The following is a 21,961-nucleotide window of genomic DNA, read 5'->3' as shown; positions in this document are numbered from 1 at the left end:
CGACATGCTGCAAAAGAAGCAGATGTTAAGAAACAAACTGGGACTCTTAATAAATTTCTTAAAATATCAAAATATTCTGTTGCAGATTATAACCAACTCGATACATCAGAAATCAGAGTTGAAGAGCCGTGCACATCATCCAATCTCCATCAAAGTACTATTGCAACTATGAACAAGATAACAAGACTCATGATTTAAGTGAAAAACAGTTATGAGAAGATTTAGTTGTAGTTAACCACGAAATTAACACATTGCTAGTCTGTAAATTTAGAAGATATAGGTGAATAGTGAAATATTAATGAAAAGTTACGAGTTGTTTCAATTGAAATGGGGCCTGTTCAAAAGAAAAATATAATATAAGCCAGAGATACATATGGTCGTAAATTTGGCAACACGTATTATAATAGAAAAATGGAAAATGGGGAGCTCGTGCCAAGAACATGGCTCATTTATTCCGAAACTTTAAATTATGTTTTATGCTTTTGTTGCAAACTTTTTGCACCTACTGAATCAAGTAGTCTTGTAGAAGGTTATAACGATTGGAAAAATGTAAGTACAACTTTGCATAGACATGAGACTAGTTTAACTCACATGAAAAATTTCTTAAAATGGAAGGAAGTTGATAAAAATTTAAAAAACAAAACTACTATTGATTGCCAGACTCAATGGAAAAGAAACATTGGAGTGTTTTAGAACGCTTCATTGAAATTATAAAATTCCTTGGTAGCCAAAATTTAGCTTTTCGCAGATCATCTGATAAATTATATGAAAAGAACAACGGCAAGTTTTTAAAATTAGTCGAACTATTTGCGAAGTTTGATCCCGTTACGGAAAAATCATGTTGAAAGGGCCCTACATCGAAATAATAGAGTACACTATTTGAGTAAAGACAGACAAAATGAAATATTGGAAACTTTAGAAATGCAATCAGGGATACCAGTTTATTATCAATTCGAAAATCTAAATATTATTCCATAATTTTAGACTGCACACCTGATGCAAGTAAAACAGAACAAATGACCATTTTATTTGCTTTGTTTCCTGTGACAATGGAATTGTCAAGATCAGTGAAAACTTTTTAGGTTTTGCAGATATATCAGATTCCACAGGACGTTGTTTATGTGCAACAATAATGGAACACCTGGAAAAATGGAACATTCCCATTGAAGGCATGCGAGGTCAAGGGTATGACAATAGGGAAATGAAAGGGAAAAAATATGGGCTCCAAAATTTGCTTTTAAACAAAAATCCTCGAGCTTTTTACGTGCCATGTGCTGCTCATACTCTAAATTTAATCATTAAGGATGCAGCCAAAGTGAATGCAGATACAATTAGTTTTTTTGCAATTATTCAAGAAATATACAATTTCTTTTCATTCTCTTACAAACATTGGGCAATCCTTTTAAAGTTCATAAAAATTTTAATATTGAAACAGCCATCAAAAACGCGATGGGAAAGTAAAATTAATGCAATCCGCCCTCTACGCTATCAGTTACGAGAAATTTACGATGCACTTTTTGAAATTTTTAATAATGAAAATTTTAATAAAGAAACTCAGCATGAAGCATAAACATTATGTGCTAAAATAAAGGACTACAAATTTATTTGCTCTCTTATAACTGGGCATGATTTACTTAACAGAATAAACCCTGTGAGTAAAATGCTTCAAGACAAAAATATGAACATTACACTTGCTTTAGAATTTATTGAAAACTTAAAAATATTCTTACAAGAGTATCGATCAGATACAAATTTTAAAGAAGTTCTAAAACTACAAAAGAACTGAGTGAAGAGGTGGACGGAGAAAAAGAATTTAAAACTGGTACGGAAGTCTGATGATGAAAGAAGACACGACAATTTGACTACGAGCATCATGACGAAACGCCACAATCGCCAGAAGATAAATTTAGAGGGAATGTGTTTTATACACTTCTAGACGTTGCATTGTGTTCGTTAATAGAACGTTTTGAACAACTAAAAACATATGATAATTTCAATTTCTTGTATAGATTACTACAAATTAATAACGAAGATTTACGAAAAAATTGTGGCGATTTAGAGATTCTCCTGAAGGACGGTGACAATAAAGACGTAAATGCAATAGAACTATATGACGAGTTATGTGCTTTCTGGGATATTTTTTGAAAGGATAATTTAAATATTCAAAACCCTTTCGATATTCTTAATTTTATTGTATCCAATAATTTATCTTTCCCTAACTTTTCAATTGCTTTAAGAATACTATTAACCTTACCTGTTAGTGTAGCGAGCGGTGAACGTTGCTTTTCCAAGTTGAAATTCATTAAAACCTACTTAAGAACAAGTATGTCACAAAAAAAAGTTAATAGCTATTGAAAATGATATATGTGCGGAATTAGACGTTAAGACCATTATTTCTAATTTTGTGAATATGAAATCAAAAACCGTAAAATTTTAATTTAAAAATATTTCAAGTATATTTATATAATTTAATTTATTTTCTGTTATTCTGTAAAGATGTTATTTTTTGAATACTTATGTTAAATGTTCTAATTATTTCTGAATTCTTTTCAGAAATAATTAGAACATTTAACATAAGTATTGACATATTTTTTTGAATACTTATGTTAAATGTTCTAATTATTTCTGAATTCTTTTCTTATTTACTCATCTATCTTGAGTTTCTTTATTTTCCTAAAAGGTAGTTCCACTTATAAAAATTATTAAAAAATTTTTACAAGTTACTAAGAATTTAATAACTTGTTAAATGCAAGAATTTTTTAAACTTTAGTTCAAATAAATTTTAACTTTAATTAAAATTCATTTTAATTTTGTTAGCGATTCGGTTTGGTGAGAAGGCTAAAATCCCTGTATTATTATATATTCAACGATTAAAGTGAAGTGGCTTTATCAAAATTTGTTTTAACTTTTGAGAATTTTTTGAATATATGGGTTTTTAACGATTATCCGGCCTAGTCATCACCCCCGGTTCATTACATTTAACAAACCAACATGTGGCTGTTCTGTCAAAATTTATTTAAGAAATTTCAAATAATTAAAATGTTTATTATCGTAAAAGAACCACACACGCCCGGATCGTTATAGGGGCACTTAGATAGACATTGCATGCGGGTGGCAAAGACCCTAGTGCCAGCTCTGTATATAGGTATCAGTTCTTCTAGTTGAAGAAGTGAGTAAATTTGATATTACAAATTTTATAAGTGGGACAACCTATACAATCTATAACTGGTTTCAACGGAATGCCAGGTTTATGAACTTTGGGAAGACCATACAATCTAGGTGGACGACCAAAGAAGGTTTTAAATTTTTTCTTTTGTTGTTCATCCCATGTAGATACATTATCTATAAGAGAATTAAGATTTTCAATTGACTCCTGGTAGGATCCGATGTGAGGGGCCTATATGTTGAATAGTTGGGGAGTAATAGAGACATATTCCTCTCATATTCTATTCTATCTTGAATAGAATAGAATATGAGATTATTCTATTCTATTCAAGATTATTACTCAAATTCTATTCTATCTTGAATAACTACAGCCTTCCCTTTGTTAGCTTTTGTAATAATTAAATTATTATTATTCTTCAGTGCTTTAAATTGACAGTAAGATAGATTAGGATGAGGAGGCTTGGCATTAAAAAAAATTTTTGCACATTCAATATATGTCCACTTGGCTGTTTTTTGGGATAAGGATTGAAAATACCTCTGTCTATGTTATGAAAAAAAACCATCAGGGGTACCTTATTCGGAGCAACGGTGAAATTATGTCATTTTGATAAAACGAAACGTTCGCTGTGTGTTAGTGGATGGCCAGAAACATTGATAACTACTTTATCTGTGTCACTAATATTAGTAATGGATCTAGGGAGGCTCACCAGTGATTCAAACTTACACTTTAACTTATCACGAGAATCATTAAAAACCTTTAGGTATGAAGTCGAAGATATGCACAAAATAGTGTTATAAGTTTCAGCTACAAATACATATTCTAGAGCTTTCTTGATATTGACAATTTCTCTATTTAAGAGGGTGAGAGATATAAAGAATTCTTATATCCATTAGATAAAAAAGAGGAAATAATATATCGCAATTCTTTCTGTAATAGATCATCTGAAGAACAAAAGGAGCCCGATAAATCAGTGTTTTAATAGTTCCTGCCTTTTGACTGGGATGGTAATGAGATTCAGCATGGACATAATGGCCTGTATGAGTAATCCTTCCTATAGACTGAGAAATGTAGGTTACCATCTGGTTGGTGAAGAATTAAAAGATCTCAAAAGGCTAACTGCTTATTTAATTCTACTTCTAGGGTGAACTGGATCCTTGGATGAAGTGCATTTAATTTAGTGAGAAATTGTTGTAGTTCATCAGAAGAGCTATTGCAATATATTATTTCCTCATTTTTATCTAATGGATATAAGAATTCCTTCATCAAAAGAGCTTTGAGTAGTTTGATATGTCTTCCTCTTCAAATACAGAAGAAATAACATGTATTCCTATCCCTTATGTGTAAGGAATTAGTCAATGCATAGCAAAAATTTTAAAACCACTAAATATTTTTGTTGCCTTTCGTCCATTCAGAAAAATCTCCACCTTTCTCACTTCTCCAAAGGACAAACTTCCACATCCCAGTTATCCAGGTGTCTACCAGATTCCTTGCTCTTGTGGATTATCTTATTTTGGACACACAGGAAGATCACCAGTCTTATATTCAATACCTTGAACCTGAACAGTCTGGGCTTGCGGAACATCGATTAGTCTTTGGACTCCCTGGAGGTGTTACGTAATAATAATAATAACGTGCCATCAACTCTAGACATAATGTTGGAGGTTTAATGGACTTTTTACAGCACTCACAAAGAATTAAAATAGAATTTAATACTTCCTATATTTCGTCCTAGTCACTAGGACATCTACGGGGATTACAAAGACAATTAATGTAACATGCACACAAAAACTTACAATACTAAGCCCAACGACGTGGGTGACAATAAAGTCCTATCTAGGTGGAGCGCCCTCTAAGGGCAGTTGTAGGTGGCCTGGAATGTAAGGTGGGACCTCTGGCGATGACTGTTTCCCAAATCTTCGGAAGCTTAATGCAACCGTATTTGTTAAGATTTGGTTGGTTTTTGAGAGCTGCTGCTGCTTCTAAGAAAAGTCTCTCTTTCTTGAATTTGCTGTGGTGGAGCATGGTGGTTTTTTTCCAAGATACTCTGTGGGTGGTGTCCAAAACATGGTCAGCCAAGCCTGAATGGCCATAGTTGTGTTTAACGATGTACGACTTGTGTTCCTCTAGGCGGATGGATGCTGATCTGCCTGTCTGTCCAAAGTATGCAAGCTTACAGGAACAGGGTACTTTGTAAACTCCAGGCAGAGAGAGAGGAGGGAGCTGATCTTTCGTAGAACGGATAAGGGTAGCCAGTTTGCGGTAGGGCTTATATGCTGTGTGTAGGTTATACTTTTTTAGTATCTTAGCTATTTTTTCCGAAGTGCCACGGATGTAGGGTATGGTGATGGCATTTTTAAATTCTTGTTGATGAGAGGGGTGGGGAATGGGGGAGGAATTGATTATTTTTTTGATTCTGTGTTCGCTGTAGCCATTGGAGAGGAAAGTTCTGTGTATGTGGTTAAGCTCAGTAGTGAGGGCGGTTCCACTGGAACAAAGATTGTGGGCTCTCTTGGTAAGGGTTTTAATGATGCCATATTGTTGTGAGGGGTGGTGGTGGGATAGTTTGTGAATGTATCTGCCTGTGTGTGTTGGTTTTCTGTATACAGTGAAGGCAAGTGTATCATTAGGCAGGCGCGTGACTAAGGTGTCTAGGAAGGGTAAACAATTGTTCTTTTCCTTTTCCATAGTAAACTGGATTCTTGGATGTAGGCTATTGAGATGACCAAGGAAGGAATCTAACGTGTCTGGGCCATGAGGCCAAATAGAGAACACATCATCTACATATCTTAGCCAGATAGAAGGTTTGAGTGGGGCTGAGTCTATGGCTCGTTTTTCGAAACGTTTCTGGAGAGCCATGCGTTGGGAATAAGATAAGTTACTTTTTGGAGGCGACGAGTGAACAAGGATCAGACTCAACGTAGCCAACATCCTCGTTCACTCGTCGCCTCCAAAAAGTAACTTATCTTATTCCCAACGCATGGCTCTCCAGAAACTACGCAAAGAAAAAAGTATCGTCATCACCAGAGCGGATAAAGGTAATGCCACAGTTGTCCTTAATACCAGCGAATACAATCGTAAAATGAACATTATCCTCCGCGATCGCGCTACCTACATCCCGCTAGAACACGACCCCACAAAAACGCAAGTTAAGAAATTAAAAATCTTACTTAAAAAAGTAACCTCCTGGCCCCCGGACGTCACGAAAAAACTTAAACCTTTCCGCTCCCGTCCCCCCCGAATATACGGTCTACCAAAAATCCACAAACCTAATTCCCCACTCAGGCCTATAGTAGATGCCACCAATGCACCTTGTTACAGACTGTCTAAACAGCTGGCCAACTCTCTGTCCCCCCTCACCGGAAATTCAACTTCCTATATAAAAAACTCTACCCACTTTAAAGCCCTCACAGAAAATTTAACCTTGAATAATACAGACATATTAGTAAGCTTTGATATCTCCTCCTTGTTTACTAATATTCCCTTAACTGACACTTTATCTCTCTTAGAAAAGTTTTTCCCCCTGACATCTTAGATCTCTTTTCCTTTGCCATCAACTCTGGGTATTTCGCTTGGAATAACAAAATCTACAAGCAGATAGAGGGAACCGCCATGGGCTCCCCCCTCTCACCCCGCCTTGCCAATTTCTATATGGAAGATTTCGAAAAACGAGCCATAGACTCAGCCCCACTCAAACCTTCTATCTGGCTAAGATATGTAGATGATGTGTTCTCTATTTGGCCTCATGGCCCAGACACGTTAGATTCCTTCCTTGGTCATCTCAATAGCCTACATCCAAGAATCCAGTTTACTATGGAAAAGGAAAAGAACAATTGTTTACCCTTCCTAGACACCTTAGTCACGCGCCTGCCTAATGATACACTTGCCTTCACTGTATACAGAAAACCCACACACACAGGCAGATACATTCACAAACTCTCCCACCACCACCCCTCACAACAATATGGCATCATTAAAACCCTTACCAAGAGAGCCCACAATCTTTGTTCCAGTGGAACTGCCCTCACTACTGAGCTTAACCACATACACAGAACTTTCCTCTCCAATCGCTACAGCGAACACAGAATCAAAAAAATAATCAATTCCTCCCCCATTCCCCACCCCTCTCATCAACAAGAATTTAAAAATGCCATCACCATACCCTACATCCGTGGCACTTCGGAAAAAATAGCTAAGATACTAAAAAAGTATAACCTACACACAGCATATAAGCCCTACCGCAAACTGGCTACCCTTATCCGTTCTACGAAAGATCAGCTCCCTCCTCTCTCTCTGCCTGGAGTTTACAAAGTACCCTGTTCCTGTAAGCTTGCATACTTTGGACAGACAGGCAGATCAGCATCCATCCGCCTAGAGGAACACAAGTCGTACATCGTTAAACACAACTATGGCCATTCAGGCTTGGCTGACCATGTTTTGGACACCACCCACAGAGTATCTTGGAAAAAAACCACCATGCTCCACCACAGCAAATTCAAGAAAGAGAGACTTTTCTTAGAAGCAGCAGCAGCTCTCAAAAACCAACCAAATCTTAACAAATACGGTTGCATTAAGCTTCCGAAGATTTGGGAAACAGTCATCGCCAGAGGTCCCACCTTACATTCCAGGCCACCTACAACTGCCCTTAGAGGGCGCTCCACCTAGATAGGACTTTATTGTCACCCACGTGGTTGGGCTTAGTATTGTAAGTTTTTGTGTGCATGTTACATTAATTGTCTTTGTAATCCCCGTAGATGTCCTAGTGACTAGGACGAAATATAGGAAGTATTAAATTCTATTTTAATTCTTTGTGAGTGCTGTAAAAAGTCCATTAAACCTCCAACATAATGTCCTCACAGCACTTAAGCCTCTACACAAGAATTCTAGACATAAAGTTCATTGGAACAAGACAAGAGTCCTTCACAAAAGTCGGTTCCTCGTGGAATGGCTTTATAAAGAAATGTGAAACTTCACTTCACTCTCCTAACTTAAACAGATACGATGGTTTATATCTATCCCCTTTGTGGGAGATAGTACTTTAATTGTGTGTGTGTGTATATATATATATATATATATATACAGGGTGTTCGGGATAAATTTGACAGTTTCGTAAGGAAAAAGAAAATCTTCTTTGTATCTATTAAATTTAATGAATTGACAAAAAAACATTACAGGCAGAGTTAATTACAATACTATCAACAAGATTTACTCAAAATAACCACCATTAGCATCGATCACAGCTTCAATTCTGCTTCGGAACCTCGAACAAGCTGATGCTACAGTCTCCCTGGGAAGGGCCGCAAAAACTGTTTTAATTTTATCCATTAACTGGGCTTTTGTATTACTGGAAGTGCGATTGGTGTCTTTTTCAACTGCGCCCCATACAAAATAATCCATGGGGTTAAGGTCTGGGGAGTTTGGAGGCCAAACATTTGGACTGGTGAAGTCGTAGAAATTTTCAGACAACCATTTTTGACTTTTCCCAGAGGTGTGGCAAGGGGCCGAATCCTGCTGCCATACATACGGCCTACCATTGGCTACCCTTGTTATCCAGGGCTTGACTACAGTGTTTAGCAACTCCACGAACAAAGCCCGAATTCCAATGCCAGGGTTCTTCAACACCTGTTCCTGCAGATTTGCGAGGAATTCTGCTGTACGAACGCAATCAGATCGTCTGCTAGGGATCTTTCTTCTTGCTACATCCTCGTAGTCACCATTGCAAGTCTCTAGTTCATGCCTGATTGTTTTTACTGTATTCAGGGAGCATTGGGCAGCAGTCGTAATATCCTTATTTTGATGGCGGGCACGAATCATCATGATACAAGTTATTCTCTTCCATGATTCAGGTGGGTTCCAGCTATCCATCCTTTCTGACATCTTGTATATGAATGAAGAAGGGTCCAAACTTTTAAATGAAGAGAAGTGTGTGTTAATACATGTAACTTACGGAAAAATATAATTAATTATAAATATGTCAAATTTATCCCGAACACCCTGTATATATATATATATATATATATATATATATGTATATGTTAAAGTTATCAAGCTATTTTAAACCTGGTTTTACTCCATTTCCCAAGTAAGCAAACAGACAAGTAAGTCAAATTTGCCCCTGCAAGTATTGCAAGTCTAGGTGACCCCACACGTAGTGCAAGTCAAGGCAACTCGTGGTAAAAGTGGATAAGCTCTGATCACTATTCTTAATATTTACCCTTAATGCAAAGCACATCTCCTGGAGGAGATGTACAATGCTATGTATTAAAGGCAAGGGACCACTACCCAGACCGGTTTCGACCTTTATTGAGGTGTATTTAAGTAAAGACCTCTCTAAAAATTAGGACGATCCCTAGACCACTCCACAGTGGCTGAAAGACCGTCCAACTCAGCGTTGTTCCACTCACCGAGAAGAACTTCTCAGCGTTGGCTCTATCCAGTGGCAGGCTCACCCCACCACCAGCCAAAGCCATAATCTCAGCGGTGGCCCTACTCAGAGACAGGCAAAAACCTATCACCAAGCAGAGCCTCTCAAAGCCAGCTCCCATCAGTGGGAGCCAGGCTAGAAATACCAAGATTTTAGTAATACAGAGCTTATAAGTATTTTACCAGAACAAGTTACCATAAGGTGTTTTAACCCTATTAAATTAAAATCTCAGGATGAGAGATAGATGTAGAAAGTATGTTACCTTGGGTATAATAAATGTTAAAGATACCAAGCTATTTTAAACCTGGTTTTACTCCATTTCGCAAGTAAGCAAACAGACAAGTAAGTCAAGTTTGCACCTGCAAGTCTAGGTGACTTGCAATACTTGCAGGGTGACTACGTGCACTATGTCCACACATAGTGCAAGTCAAGGCAACTCGTGGGAAAGGTGGATAAGTTCTTAATAACCTAGACTTGCAATACTTGCAGGCGCAAACTTGACTTACTTGTCTGTTTGCGTGCTTGGGAAATGAAGTAAAACCAGGTTTAAAATAGCTTGGTATCTTTAACATTTATTATACCCAAGGTAAAATACTTTCTATATATATATATATATATATAATTTTTTTTTTTAAGTTAGGAAATTTATTGACCTTTTTTAGTTATCTTACATTAGCTACTTAAGTGGCACCTTTTGGAATTGTCCATTATTGTTTAATTAGCTTTATACATGTACTGAAGATTCCTGTGATACTCAGGTGAAAATTATACTAATAAATAATATTTTACGTGAGTTACTTCCATTATTACAATTCTAATTATTATGTCTACTCATGGTATTTCCTTACTGAATCAGGTTATATGATAGAGACATTTAAGTTAGTAAGGATATTTTATTGGATTGATCTAAAGGGAATTATAAAGAGAGTAGAAGGCAAGAGAAGAAGAACCAGAGGCCATCTCTGGAAGTTATATAAAAGTGTGGTGCAGATAGGTGTGAGGAGTAGATTCTTTAAAGGAGAATTGTGGGTGAATGGATCACATTACCTGAATATAAGGATACCGGAACATTAAGGATAATGAGTGATGAAGTTTTAGAAGTGAAGGAAGAGGATGTATTCCAAATATTGAGTACGGTAAATGTTAATAAGGCAAGGGGCCTAAATGGCATTTCACCACATATTTTAGAAATGCACCATGGAACTGACTGTGCCATTAGGTTGGCTGTTTTAATGAAAGCCTTGCCATGAGACGGGTTCCTGGAGAATGTAAGCAGTGTAAGATAGTACCAACGCATAACGGTGGCAGTAGAACGGAGGTATCAAACTATAGGCCTGTTTGTATTTCTTCTGTAATTAAAATTTTGGAGAAATTGGTAAGAGCTTGTATAGAGAATTGGATTGATGAGGGCAATATTATTTAATCAGGCCAGCATGGATATGTTAAAGGGCACTCTTGTTTTAATAATCAGGAAACCTTTTAAAATAGAGTAATAACAAGAGCAGTGGATGAGGGTAAGGCATATACTGTCATTTCTCTTGGATTTTTCAACGCCATTTGACAGGGTGCCATATGACATGTTGATTTTTAAGTAGCAACATATGAGTTCGGATATCAGGATAATGGATTGGATTCGTGATTGGCTCTGTGATAGATATCAGAGAGTTGTATATGGCAGAGCAGTATGAGGAAGTAGGAAGGTTACAAGTAGAATTCCACAGGGTTCAGTACTGGGACATTGCTATTGTTTGGCTAGGTAAGTGGTATTGTCACAGGACTGCAGGGTGATGTTCAGTTGTTTGCAGATGATGCGTAGCTTGGGAAGGTTAGTTATTAGTAATAGTGCTGCTGTTTTGGCTCTTCAAGAGGATTTGAATAGGCTGGAAAGGTGGACAAATGAATGGGGATATCAGTTTAGCGCAACTTAATGTGACGTTTTAAAATTTGGAATTCCTTGCTTTCTCCATTTCTTCTTCCATTATAACTTCACATAGGAAGTAAGAAATGGAGGAAGGAAGGAAGGGATCTTGGAGTGATTGTGGAAAGAGATTTGAAGTTCTGGGGACATATTGCAAAGGTTGTGAAGACATCTCAGAGAATTGCTGCAATTTTGAGGAGGCCATTGACTTTCTCAAAAAGTGTGGTGTCTCATTATATAAAGCTTTGACCAGACCACAGACTCTGCTCAGATCTGGTAACCGAGATTTCTAGGAGAATGAGGTAACCTTGGAGAGGGTGCAGAGACAGATAACAAAAATGATATCAGGACTGTACAATGTTGATTATGAGGACAGACTGAGTGCATGCAGACTGCAGAGTTTGGTGGATAGAAGCAGTATCAGGAAGGTCTCCTGATATAAAATATCTTTTTGTTCTGTACAATGTTGATTATGAGGACAGACTGAGGGCATGCAGACTGCAGAGTTTGGTGGATAGAAGATAAAAGGGGATATGATCGAGATTTTTAAGCTGTTGAAGGGTTATTATAGTGTTAACACTGAGGAGCTTTTTAATACAGGGGAAGAAGTCTTTTTAATGAGGGGAAGAAGTAAGGACAAGGGGCCATCCTTGAAAGTTGTAAAAGGGAGTGGTGAGTAAAAGGGTAAGAAGTAAGCTTGGATGGGGAGTGGAGAGTGGTAGTAAATGCAGACAGTGGATAAATTTAAGGAGTGGTATGATAGACTTTTGTTGACTTCCCACAATGAGGCTTCTGACTCCATGGAGGTCAGAAAAATAAAAAATAATAATAATATGAGGGGGGGGGAGTTCTGATAAACACCTAGAACGAAAATGATATTAAAGCAACTTATATAACCACAAGAAAGAACAATCTTAAAATCTTTTAACCTCCATGTTTCATCAAATTGTAATAATTTGTTCTTTTTCTTTTAGGATATATAAGAAGACATGTCAGAGGTATTGAAGAAATTCGAAGATTCAGAGGTGCTGGCCATCATTAAGTTTTTTATGCTGCAAGAAAAGTCTGCATCTGAGATTTGCTAAAACTTTAGTGTGTGAGACTTTAGGGGACTATACCTCATCATATCCAACAGTTTCCAGATGGGTGGCCAAGTTTAAAACTGGGCATCCTGAGACCACAGATGCCCTCAGATTAGGAAGACTTTCCACAATGATCACACCTGAAAACATCAATGCAGTGCATGCCATGATCCTTGATGATAGATGAATACCAGCCAAAAACATTGCAAAGACTGGGGATATCCAGGGAATGAGTTAAGGTCATTATTCACCAACATCTGGACATGCAGAAGCTCTCAGTGAAGTATGTCCCCAAATGTTTGAATGCCAACCAAAAAAAAAAGAACATGTGCTGTCATCTCAATGGATCGTGGGTCATTTTGAGAAATTAGGTGTGAATTTTTTGGCTTGTATTGTGACTGTTGATGAAATATGGCTTCATCATTATGACCCAGAGACCAAACAAGTCAATGGAGTGGAGACACAAAAGTTCTCCATGGCCAAAGAAGTTCTGAATCTAAAAGTCAACAGGAAAGGTTCTTGCTATTGACGTTTGGGATATGGATGTTGTAATCCTTACCAAGCATCTCAAAAAAGGTGAAACTGTTACAGCAGCAGTTTATTCAACAGCTCTGGAGGTACTGAAGGAAAACTACTGTGGGAAAACTACAGAGGCATGTTGCTTTTGCAGTACAGTGCACTGCTCACTGCTCATGAAATCCAACAGATAATACACAACTTGGGCTTTCAGTGTCTGCCTCACCCACCCTATTCGCCAGACCTGGCCCCATCTGACTGTTTCCTATTCCCAAATTTAAAGAAACACTTGAAAGGAACAAAATTTACCACAGATGATGAAGTCATAATTGCAGCTGAGGACTGGTTTGTGCAACAACGAAAAGACTTTTTTCTCAGAGGATTGCAAATGATGCAGCAGCATTGTAACAAGTGTACAACATTTTGAGGGGAATATGTAGAATAATGTGTAAGTGACATTGTTCTACCTTAATTCCTTCATGATGATTATCACAACTTTTCAGCACATCCTCATATGTTGTTTTAATCCAGGGAGTGTTACGCATTTTAAGATTCAGTATGCTAAATATGTTGTCAGTTGAATGAACCTCCCACAATGAGTCAACTGACTCTCTGAAGGGTATGATAATAATAATATGTGAGAATAATGAAAGAAATGTATAAAGAAAGTAAAAGTTGTGTTATTGCATAGAAAACATCAGAATGGTTTGAGATAAGGGCTGGTACTTGAAAGGATTGAATAATGGCTGCACTACTTTTTAACATAGCTATTGTTTGGATTATGAAAAAAAAAGTTATAAATGTAAGGGAGGAATAAAAGTGGAATTGTGCATCACTACTAAAAGATCTAGATTATGACATCTAGATCTTTTAACAAACATTAGAAGTGTTGTATAAGAATTGAAAAAGTTGGACTTAAATATGAATAAAACAAATTTTTTGAACTTTGTTGAATTTGAACTAAATATGAACACCTTTTCAAAATAGTTTTTTTGTTTTTCAACACAAATTGAGCTGTCTTTTTCTGCTTTTCCTTTGAATATTTAGGTTATTTTTTTTTTATCCAGAATTAGTTAAGAAGAAATTAATAAAAGTATTGAGAGAGTTGAAGTCCCCATAGAAGATGATCTCTTTTTTGGGGGGGGGCAGGGTATTTGGACTGTAGATAATCATGCTTCAAAGACAGATAATGAAAAAAGTTATAATTGTCAAAATTGGGAAGAAAGTAGAGACAACAAAAAATGGAACAACGATTATAAAGAGGGGATTCAAAATTTGCCATTCTCTGACATGAGATGCTAAATGTATCAATGCACAGGTTTTGCTTGTGGCTGATGAAATCATGCTGAGTGTAGTTTAAAAAGTTGTGGTGGACTGTAATGTTCAGCATCATTTGAGGTTCTTAAAAATAATAGTTAAAAAACTGCATGGTTCTCACCAGTTTTCTCTGCATTCTAATATACTCTGATTTCCTCCAGGCTTGACCTGGCAGAGTAAGTATCAATGGATTATTTACTGGCAGTTCAAAGTTTTCCTAATCATCATATCTCTTTATAGTAGCTGACCTGTGGAACTATTTTACTGCTATATCCTCAAATGGGGGGGGGGGATTTGGATCTTCACAATGTGTTTGGCAAACTCATTAGATTGTCACTCACACTTCATTTAAGAAGGCAAAAGGGAGGACCAAAAACTTTGCTTCGGGGACTAAACATAGCAACAGGCACTGGCTATTGCTACCTTTGTTCACTGGATAATGAAAGTCATCTACTACCCATGAGTTCTAGTTAGTTATTTCCTTCAATTATGGAAGATAATTGAAGGAAATTTTGACAGCATTTGTGAAAACAGGCTACACTGCAGAAATGTGTGTGTGTGTGTGTGTGTGTGTGTGTGTGTGTGTGTGCTGCGCGCGTGCGTGTGGAGGGGGTGGAAGACTTAGCTGTGTAAGGCTGTATGTTATGCATCAGGTAGTTGTGTAGGAAGCTTTTCTAGTGGGTTGGCAAACTGTAGATTGTTTCCTGATTTTCTTATGAAAAATATGCATGGTTCACATGGATGGTATCCCACTTCTAAAAGAACAGTCTGTCATAATGCTTAAAAAAGCATTTAGATTAAGAAGGTATTATCAGGAAGTGGTTTAAGTAAATCAAGCAGTAATCAATCAAGTCACAATGATATTCTGGAATATTAGAAGACTCTCACTTTGTTGTACAGAATATTTTTATGAAGGTGTAGATGTTTTAATATTCCTGTTATACTTTCTGCATAGTATTGTTATCTTCAATAGAAAGTCTTCTGAATGTTTCTGACATTGCAAAGTATTTACGTAAACTTAGACTTTTTCTTTTTTAAAATATCAAACTGGTCTGAAATATACAGTTACCTTTGTATCATTGAGTTAACTTCCACATAAATTCTCCATTCAAACTGCAGAAACATATTTTTAGAATACAAAGTACATACATGTATTAAAAGAAAATGAACTTTTATTAAATGAATTAAGTCGTATTTATATTACTCTTAGGTGAGGAAGAATTGCCAACTATGCTTCACTTTGCTGCTAGATATGGACTTCGTGAATTGACATCTCAAATACTTCAGTGTCCAGGAGCAGGTTATGCATGTCGGCTGCGAAATGCAAGAGGTCTGATTCCAGCACAGTTGGCTAATCATTCAGGTCACAATGATATTGCTGGAATGTTAGAAGATTTCCAGGTATTTGTTGTACTTAATCTTTTTTAGTCCGATTGGCGTTTTGATATATTAGGGATATGATTATACTGCATTATTAATTTTATTTTATTTTATTTATTTTTTGTTTGTTTAAAATCAGAATTATAACTTATTGGTTGTGGGAAAAGAGCTTCCTAGAGGCCCTTTTCCCTAGGAGGCTCAGTAGATAATGATAGCACCCTTTGTTGTGAATGACGTGGATTCCAGCACAGGGATGGAATCCCATCTGGAATGCGAAAAACCTTTATCTGGACTTTTCAAAGTGAGTTAATTAGTCTCATATGAAAATGGCAAGGTTTCTCATATCCTGGAAACTTAGGGTTTTCATCCTGAAAAAATAGGAAAACTGGCCAGAAGACTACACATGCAATTTACAGACAATGCATAATGCTTTTTCATACTGCCTTACGAAAAGGCTGATTAACTGCCCTTTCATAAGCAGTATTCACATTTCTAAGATGCCAAGTTACTTTGATGAGATAGGCCCATGCCCCATGAAAGGGAAAATGAGATGTTTATAGAAAAGCACAGAGGTTTCTTTAAGTGGAACGTTTGCATTTTTCACATCTTCTAGACTAGCTCGCCGTGTATAATGTCTGTAATCAGCAGACTAAATTTAAATTCAGTTTGGCATGGATGTTTGGGAATGCCTTCAGCTGCAGACTCATTTCATTTTCCTATATATGACTACCACTTACTTATTAGAGACCTGAAGTAGCTTGAAAAATTACCATGTTTAAATTACCATCTCTAGAATATGGTTTCACCTATAGGCATAAACTGTTAAACTAATGATGGAAACTATAGAAAGGTTGTAAACCTATATTACTAATAGACTATGTGTAATGCTCTTTTGTGGGCAGGAGTGACACATGCACAAAAAAAAAAAAAAAAAGTTTCTATAAATGCTAAGTTTTAATATATGCCAGCCTGGTTGGCTGAGTGGTTAGCATATCTGCTCTTCAGATATGCTAACTTTTGGCTGTGGGATTCAATTCAATGTGGGTTTGAATCCCACCATGGGCATGGATGTTTGTGATTGTCTGTGAAAATACTAGTGGTGGACAGTAGATGCCGTTGGTGTAGATGATGTGGTTCGCTGTAGTTGGTGGACTGGTGGAGATAGAGAGTTGTACAGTAGGTGCCCTCCCTCAATGAGTCTTTGGACTCCTTGGAGGTGTGACATAATAATAATAATCTTCCATGCATAATTTTTTTTCATCCATATAGTAAATAAATTTTTTAATCAAACTATCTCTCAAGCTGGAGCAGAGTTGTCATACACATACAGACAAATGACTATAATGAATCTGATTAAGTACTTTCACTGTATCATTTATTATATTCCATATTTCTATCAAGCAGAATTGATATAGAAAATATGTGATAGCATTAGACCTCTTGTTTTATAGGGAGCAAAAACCTGGAGCATAAGAGACCAAGATGCATGTTTCAGATCTTTGGAAATAAAATCCTTAGAAAAGTTTTTGGACCTGCTTTTTGCACTCAATAGATGAATGGAGAAGCAGGCATAATCAAGAGCTATTCCAGTTCTGTAGATCCCACTACTAACTAGTGAAATCATAGCTTGCAGACTTAGATGGTTTGGGCATGTTGGGATTACAGTTACTTCCAGATGAAGTAACTGTAATTTTGATTAAGTTTTTCTATTACAGGTGAGCTGTGCAATTTTCTTCTTGATATCCATTTTACTCATTTATGAGTATTAACTCACAGCACACCAAAAGTGGTGCTGTGATTTAATACTCTTAAGTGGGAAATGAATTTCATCGCCTAGTGTGAGACCACTACCCAACTTATTGGAGGCCTGAAGTGGCTTGAAAAAGTGCCATGTTTGGTCTGGAATATGTCAAATAAATTTAAAAAATACAAAAAAAAATCATATAAAATTGATAAAAATAGAAAATAAATACCCTTAACCCACCCACTCTACAAATATACTATAGGTTTTAAAATAACATTTTGTGGGTGGGATCAATATAAAAAATCTCTCTCTCTCGGATCTCCTCATGTCTGAGGACTCGTGACTTTCCTGATGATGCTTCGGCATTTCTTTCTTTCCTGTGCCTCTCTTATTGCTTGTTCTAGTTTAAGTTCAGTGATTCTTGATATTTAGTCAATCCACCTGTTGGGGAGTTTTCCTCTTTTTCTTTTCTCACATGGTTTACCTTGGAGATTACTTTTTCTAGGCGGTTGCCTTCCCTTCTACATATGTGTCCAAAATATTGCAGTATTCTCTTTTCGATTATGTTTATCAGGCTTGTGTGAATATTCAGTTCTTCTAGAATACTTTTGTTTGTTCTCTTTTCTGTCCAAGACACTCTTAACAATCTTCTCCAGCACCAGAGCTCGAACGCCCTAATTCTTCTTTTCAACCAGTGGATATTGTTGATATTGTGAACTACAGGTTACAAGAACAAACAAATTATGATAAATTTTTAAGCTGTTTGATATTTTCTTTGGATTCAAATCATCATCCTATGTACAAAAAACACTTGGCACATATGACAAGCACTAACAATTAACTATGGAGATATTCTCAAATTGTAATGGATAAAAGAACTAACATCATTAGGAAATGATCTCTAAGAGAGCAAATATGGACAGCTAGCTTATATGAAGTTTGAAAGCAGTGCAGATATTGCATTTCTTTAAAGCTAATGGCTATTTTTTTAGCCATTAGCTTTAAAGCCTCATTTTATTACAATTCTCATATAGAGAATTGTAATAAAATTACTATAATTTGTATGTTGAAAGGGAGAGAGAGAGATGTGAAGTGACAGGAGGAACATTTTGCTATTTTTTTGGCATTGTTAACACTGGTTTCCCTTACAGGTGGCTACAATGATATTAGAGTCACTGAGAGGGAAGCCCTCAAATCTCTGTTTCAACCAGAGATTCGAGGCTCTGTTGAGAGAGTTTTTATGATACCCATACTGTTGGCAGGGGGAGAGGATGAGAGAAAGTTTGCATATATATCTATCCATGTGGTTATGTTTTCTCTAAACTGAGAAAGAAAGAGTACAATTTCCTCTCTGCATGTCATGAATGGTTTCCTCTCTTCAGATTTGTCAAAGCCAGGATATTTCTAAGACTGTGTACTTATGTCTACACTTCTTCCTCTTGTACCTTAATGAACTTCTCTCACTTATCTTGAATCCTATCCATAGTTTTGCATATGAGAATACACTCCACTCATATGCAAAATATGAGTGGAGTGTATAGACCTGATTAAAATTGGGAAAAATAAAACCTGGAGCTGAACTGTAATTGGTAATTGCTTGTGTTGTTACATTGTTGGAGAAATGGAGAAATAATAGAGGCTTACTGAATTATTTTGAAAAGACAATGCAGAAACAGAGCATCTACAAAAAAAGGAAGGAGTGTGTGTGTGTGTATGAGAGAGAAAGAGAGAGAGACAAAAGAAAGAAAAAGAGAAGGGGGGGTCATATATCAAACAGACTCTACTTTTCTGGAGTATCAAAGATTATTAATTACAAAAGATTTGGTGTATCATCACATATGTGAAAAAAGTATTCTTGGATCAAGCATTAAGAATTATACAAACAGATGAGAAGCAGTGTTGTGAGCAGAAGAGGCTACCATATTTTATTGGAGGCTGAATCTACAATATGATGTGGTTATTTATTTCGTGTCCAAACACAAGTGGTACAGTAGTAAATAAGTGGTACAACATGATTTACAACAAATTAGGATACATTACAATGAGATTAGCTTAGATTTGGTAGGTGAATTATACAGGGAAATAATAATTAAATATGAAAAAAGGAAACTATACATAACTTATATACAATAAATATGGTCAGATGTTCCTCCAGTATCTTGCACAATCAACTGCTCTTTCTTATGATGTTGCAGCAGGAAAGGCTAGAGATGTATGTCCACTCAAAAAATGAAATCTGATCTTGACTGTGATATGAATATTATCAAAAGTAAGATGGAATGATGTGAGATACTTACAAGAAATATGACAGGACTTTGTTTTAGCAGCACTGAAGTTTAGTAGATTATCCTCACCCCCACTGAAGAATTGTAAGGAGTTGGTATCTAAAACTTTGTTATGGAAGATTTTGAAGCTTGAATCGTTTCAGGACTGCCAAGTCTAGTGAATGATTCAAGCTTCAGAATCTTCCATAACAGAAAGATATGACTTTCTTTGATCTGTCATAAATATGTAGGAAGTATTAGGCACACCCCTGTGGCTTGAGCATTATTCCAATACCTGAAAGAATATCTACACCTGATTCAAAAAGTCTTTGAATGCATTATTATTAGGTTTGGTTTGGAGTATACTATTAATAACTTGCTGTAGAACTCTTTTACTACATTTTTCAATGCTTTTATTTAAAAACTGGCTGTGCAATCGTTTTATTATTTTTACTGTTTTACTATTTTAAAATAAGCATTACATTGCCATAAGCATATATACGAGGGTGGTCTGAAAATTTCTCGGCCTCACAATGAAAAAAAAATTTATAATTTCAAAATTATTTTCATTTTTCAACATAATCTCCAATCTTGCAAATAGTGTTGCCATCTTTGGTCAAGGCCGAGAACTTTTCAGACCACCCTCGAATTTTATTATGCGATAAATATGAAATCTTAACATTGCTTTTCTTTCAGAAGGTGATTGAATCTCGTCAGAAAAATAATGGCAACAAGATGAATAAACAGCTGCCAATTGTTAATGGTATTTTCTAATTTAATATTTTATCTGTATGTTTTATAGTGTACTGAAATTATATTCTCTGAGTATAACTGTTGGAAATCAAGAATGCTGCCTTTAACTTTGTGTTGAATTTTGATTGATATTACATAAAGTATAAATTTGCATATATGCTGCTTTTTCTATGAAGTTCATTCTGCCTATTGATACCTTGTCATAGTATAATATTAAGTTTATTATTCCAGTAAAATATCAAATGATGCTTTGTTTACTTAACGAGCAAGGAAAGGAGATCACTGCTGCTTGGGTGATATTCAAGAACTCTCTAGTAGAAGCAATATCTAAATGTATTCCAAGGTTCAGAAGGTTAAATAAGGTAGGTATGAAATGGATGAATGAAGAGATTAAACATGCAGTATAGAGAAAAAAGGCATTATGGAAGCAACATAAGAGAAGTGGTAATAATCAATTTCATGAGGATTACAAAGAACAGGCTAGGAGGGTGACTCAGTTGGTAGAGGTAGCAAAAGTTCAGTATGAGCAGTAGTTAGCTAATGAAGCCAAAAAAAAAAAATCCTAGGGAGTTCTTTCAATATGTAGCCAGCAAAAAAAAAAATGATTTTGGAAAGATGATATTAATTGGAGAAAATGGTATAAGAACGACTGTTGCATTGGATGTAGTCGAGATATTTAATGAGCATTTTATAAAGGTCTTTCATCTTTGTGAATGTGACATCATGGAGAGTTTGAGAGCAATGGATGATGAGGAGGAGAGACTGACTGTAAATAAGCAAGAGGTGTATGGGGACTTGAGAAAACTTGACTTGATGTTAATAAGGCTGTGAGACTTGATAATATATCACCACAAATTTGAAAGGAATGTGCCAGGGAATTAACATCTGCCTTGACATATTTGTTTAATATGAGTCTTTCATTGGGTCAAGTTCCAAAGGAGTGGAAGGAAGATAAGATTGTGCCACTTCATAAGGGAAGTGACAGAACTCAAGCATCAAATTGTATGCCTATCTGTGTGTCAGTTGTTGTGGTTAAGATGTTGGAGAGGCTGTTGAGAACCAAGATCCAGAATTGGGTTGACTACAGTGGTATTATCTTTGATGGATAGCATGGATTTCTAAAGGGAGGTCATGTTTTAGTAATCTACTTACTAGTAGATTACTTAGGAGATGGATACACAATAGTATACTTAGATTTAGCAAAGGCTTTGGATAGATTACTGCATGATAAGTTGATAGTCAAACTAGAGCAGATGGGATTGGATATTAGACTAGTGCATTGGATTGGAGAGTTGTGTATGGGGCAGCAGTATCCCAGAAGAGGAGAGTCACTAGTGGTGTTGTTTGGGAGTCTGCTTTAGGGCCATTGCTGTTTAACCTGTATATTATTGAAATTGGAG

The 21,961-nt window shown here is 36.2% G+C and overlaps 1 protein-coding gene across 5 annotated transcripts in view; it reads left to right on the top strand.

The window, feature by feature from the left end:
* The window catches only part of LOC150104296 (uncharacterized), a 273,534-nt gene that overhangs the window by 176,042 nt on the left and 75,531 nt on the right, over window positions 1-21,961 (top strand). For all 5 annotated transcript variants that reach the window (XM_090396904.1, XM_090396903.1, XM_090396902.1 and 2 more), the window contains exons 5-6: window positions 15,631-15,821; window positions 20,505-20,571. In XM_090396904.1, coding sequence (XP_090253030.1) covers window positions 15,631-15,821; window positions 20,505-20,571 — 258 coding nt within the window. The remainder of the gene's footprint in view (window positions 1-15,630; window positions 15,822-20,504; window positions 20,572-21,961) is intronic.

Source organism: Typopeltis vanoorti, chromosome 8, assembly GCF_054136105.1.
Source record: "Typopeltis vanoorti isolate ZY-2024b chromosome 8, IOZ_Tvanoo_1.0, whole genome shotgun sequence".
NCBI classification, from domain to species: domain Eukaryota; kingdom Metazoa; phylum Arthropoda; class Arachnida; order Uropygi; family Thelyphonidae; genus Typopeltis; species Typopeltis vanoorti.
This window is presented reverse-complemented; position numbering and strand designations above follow the sequence as displayed.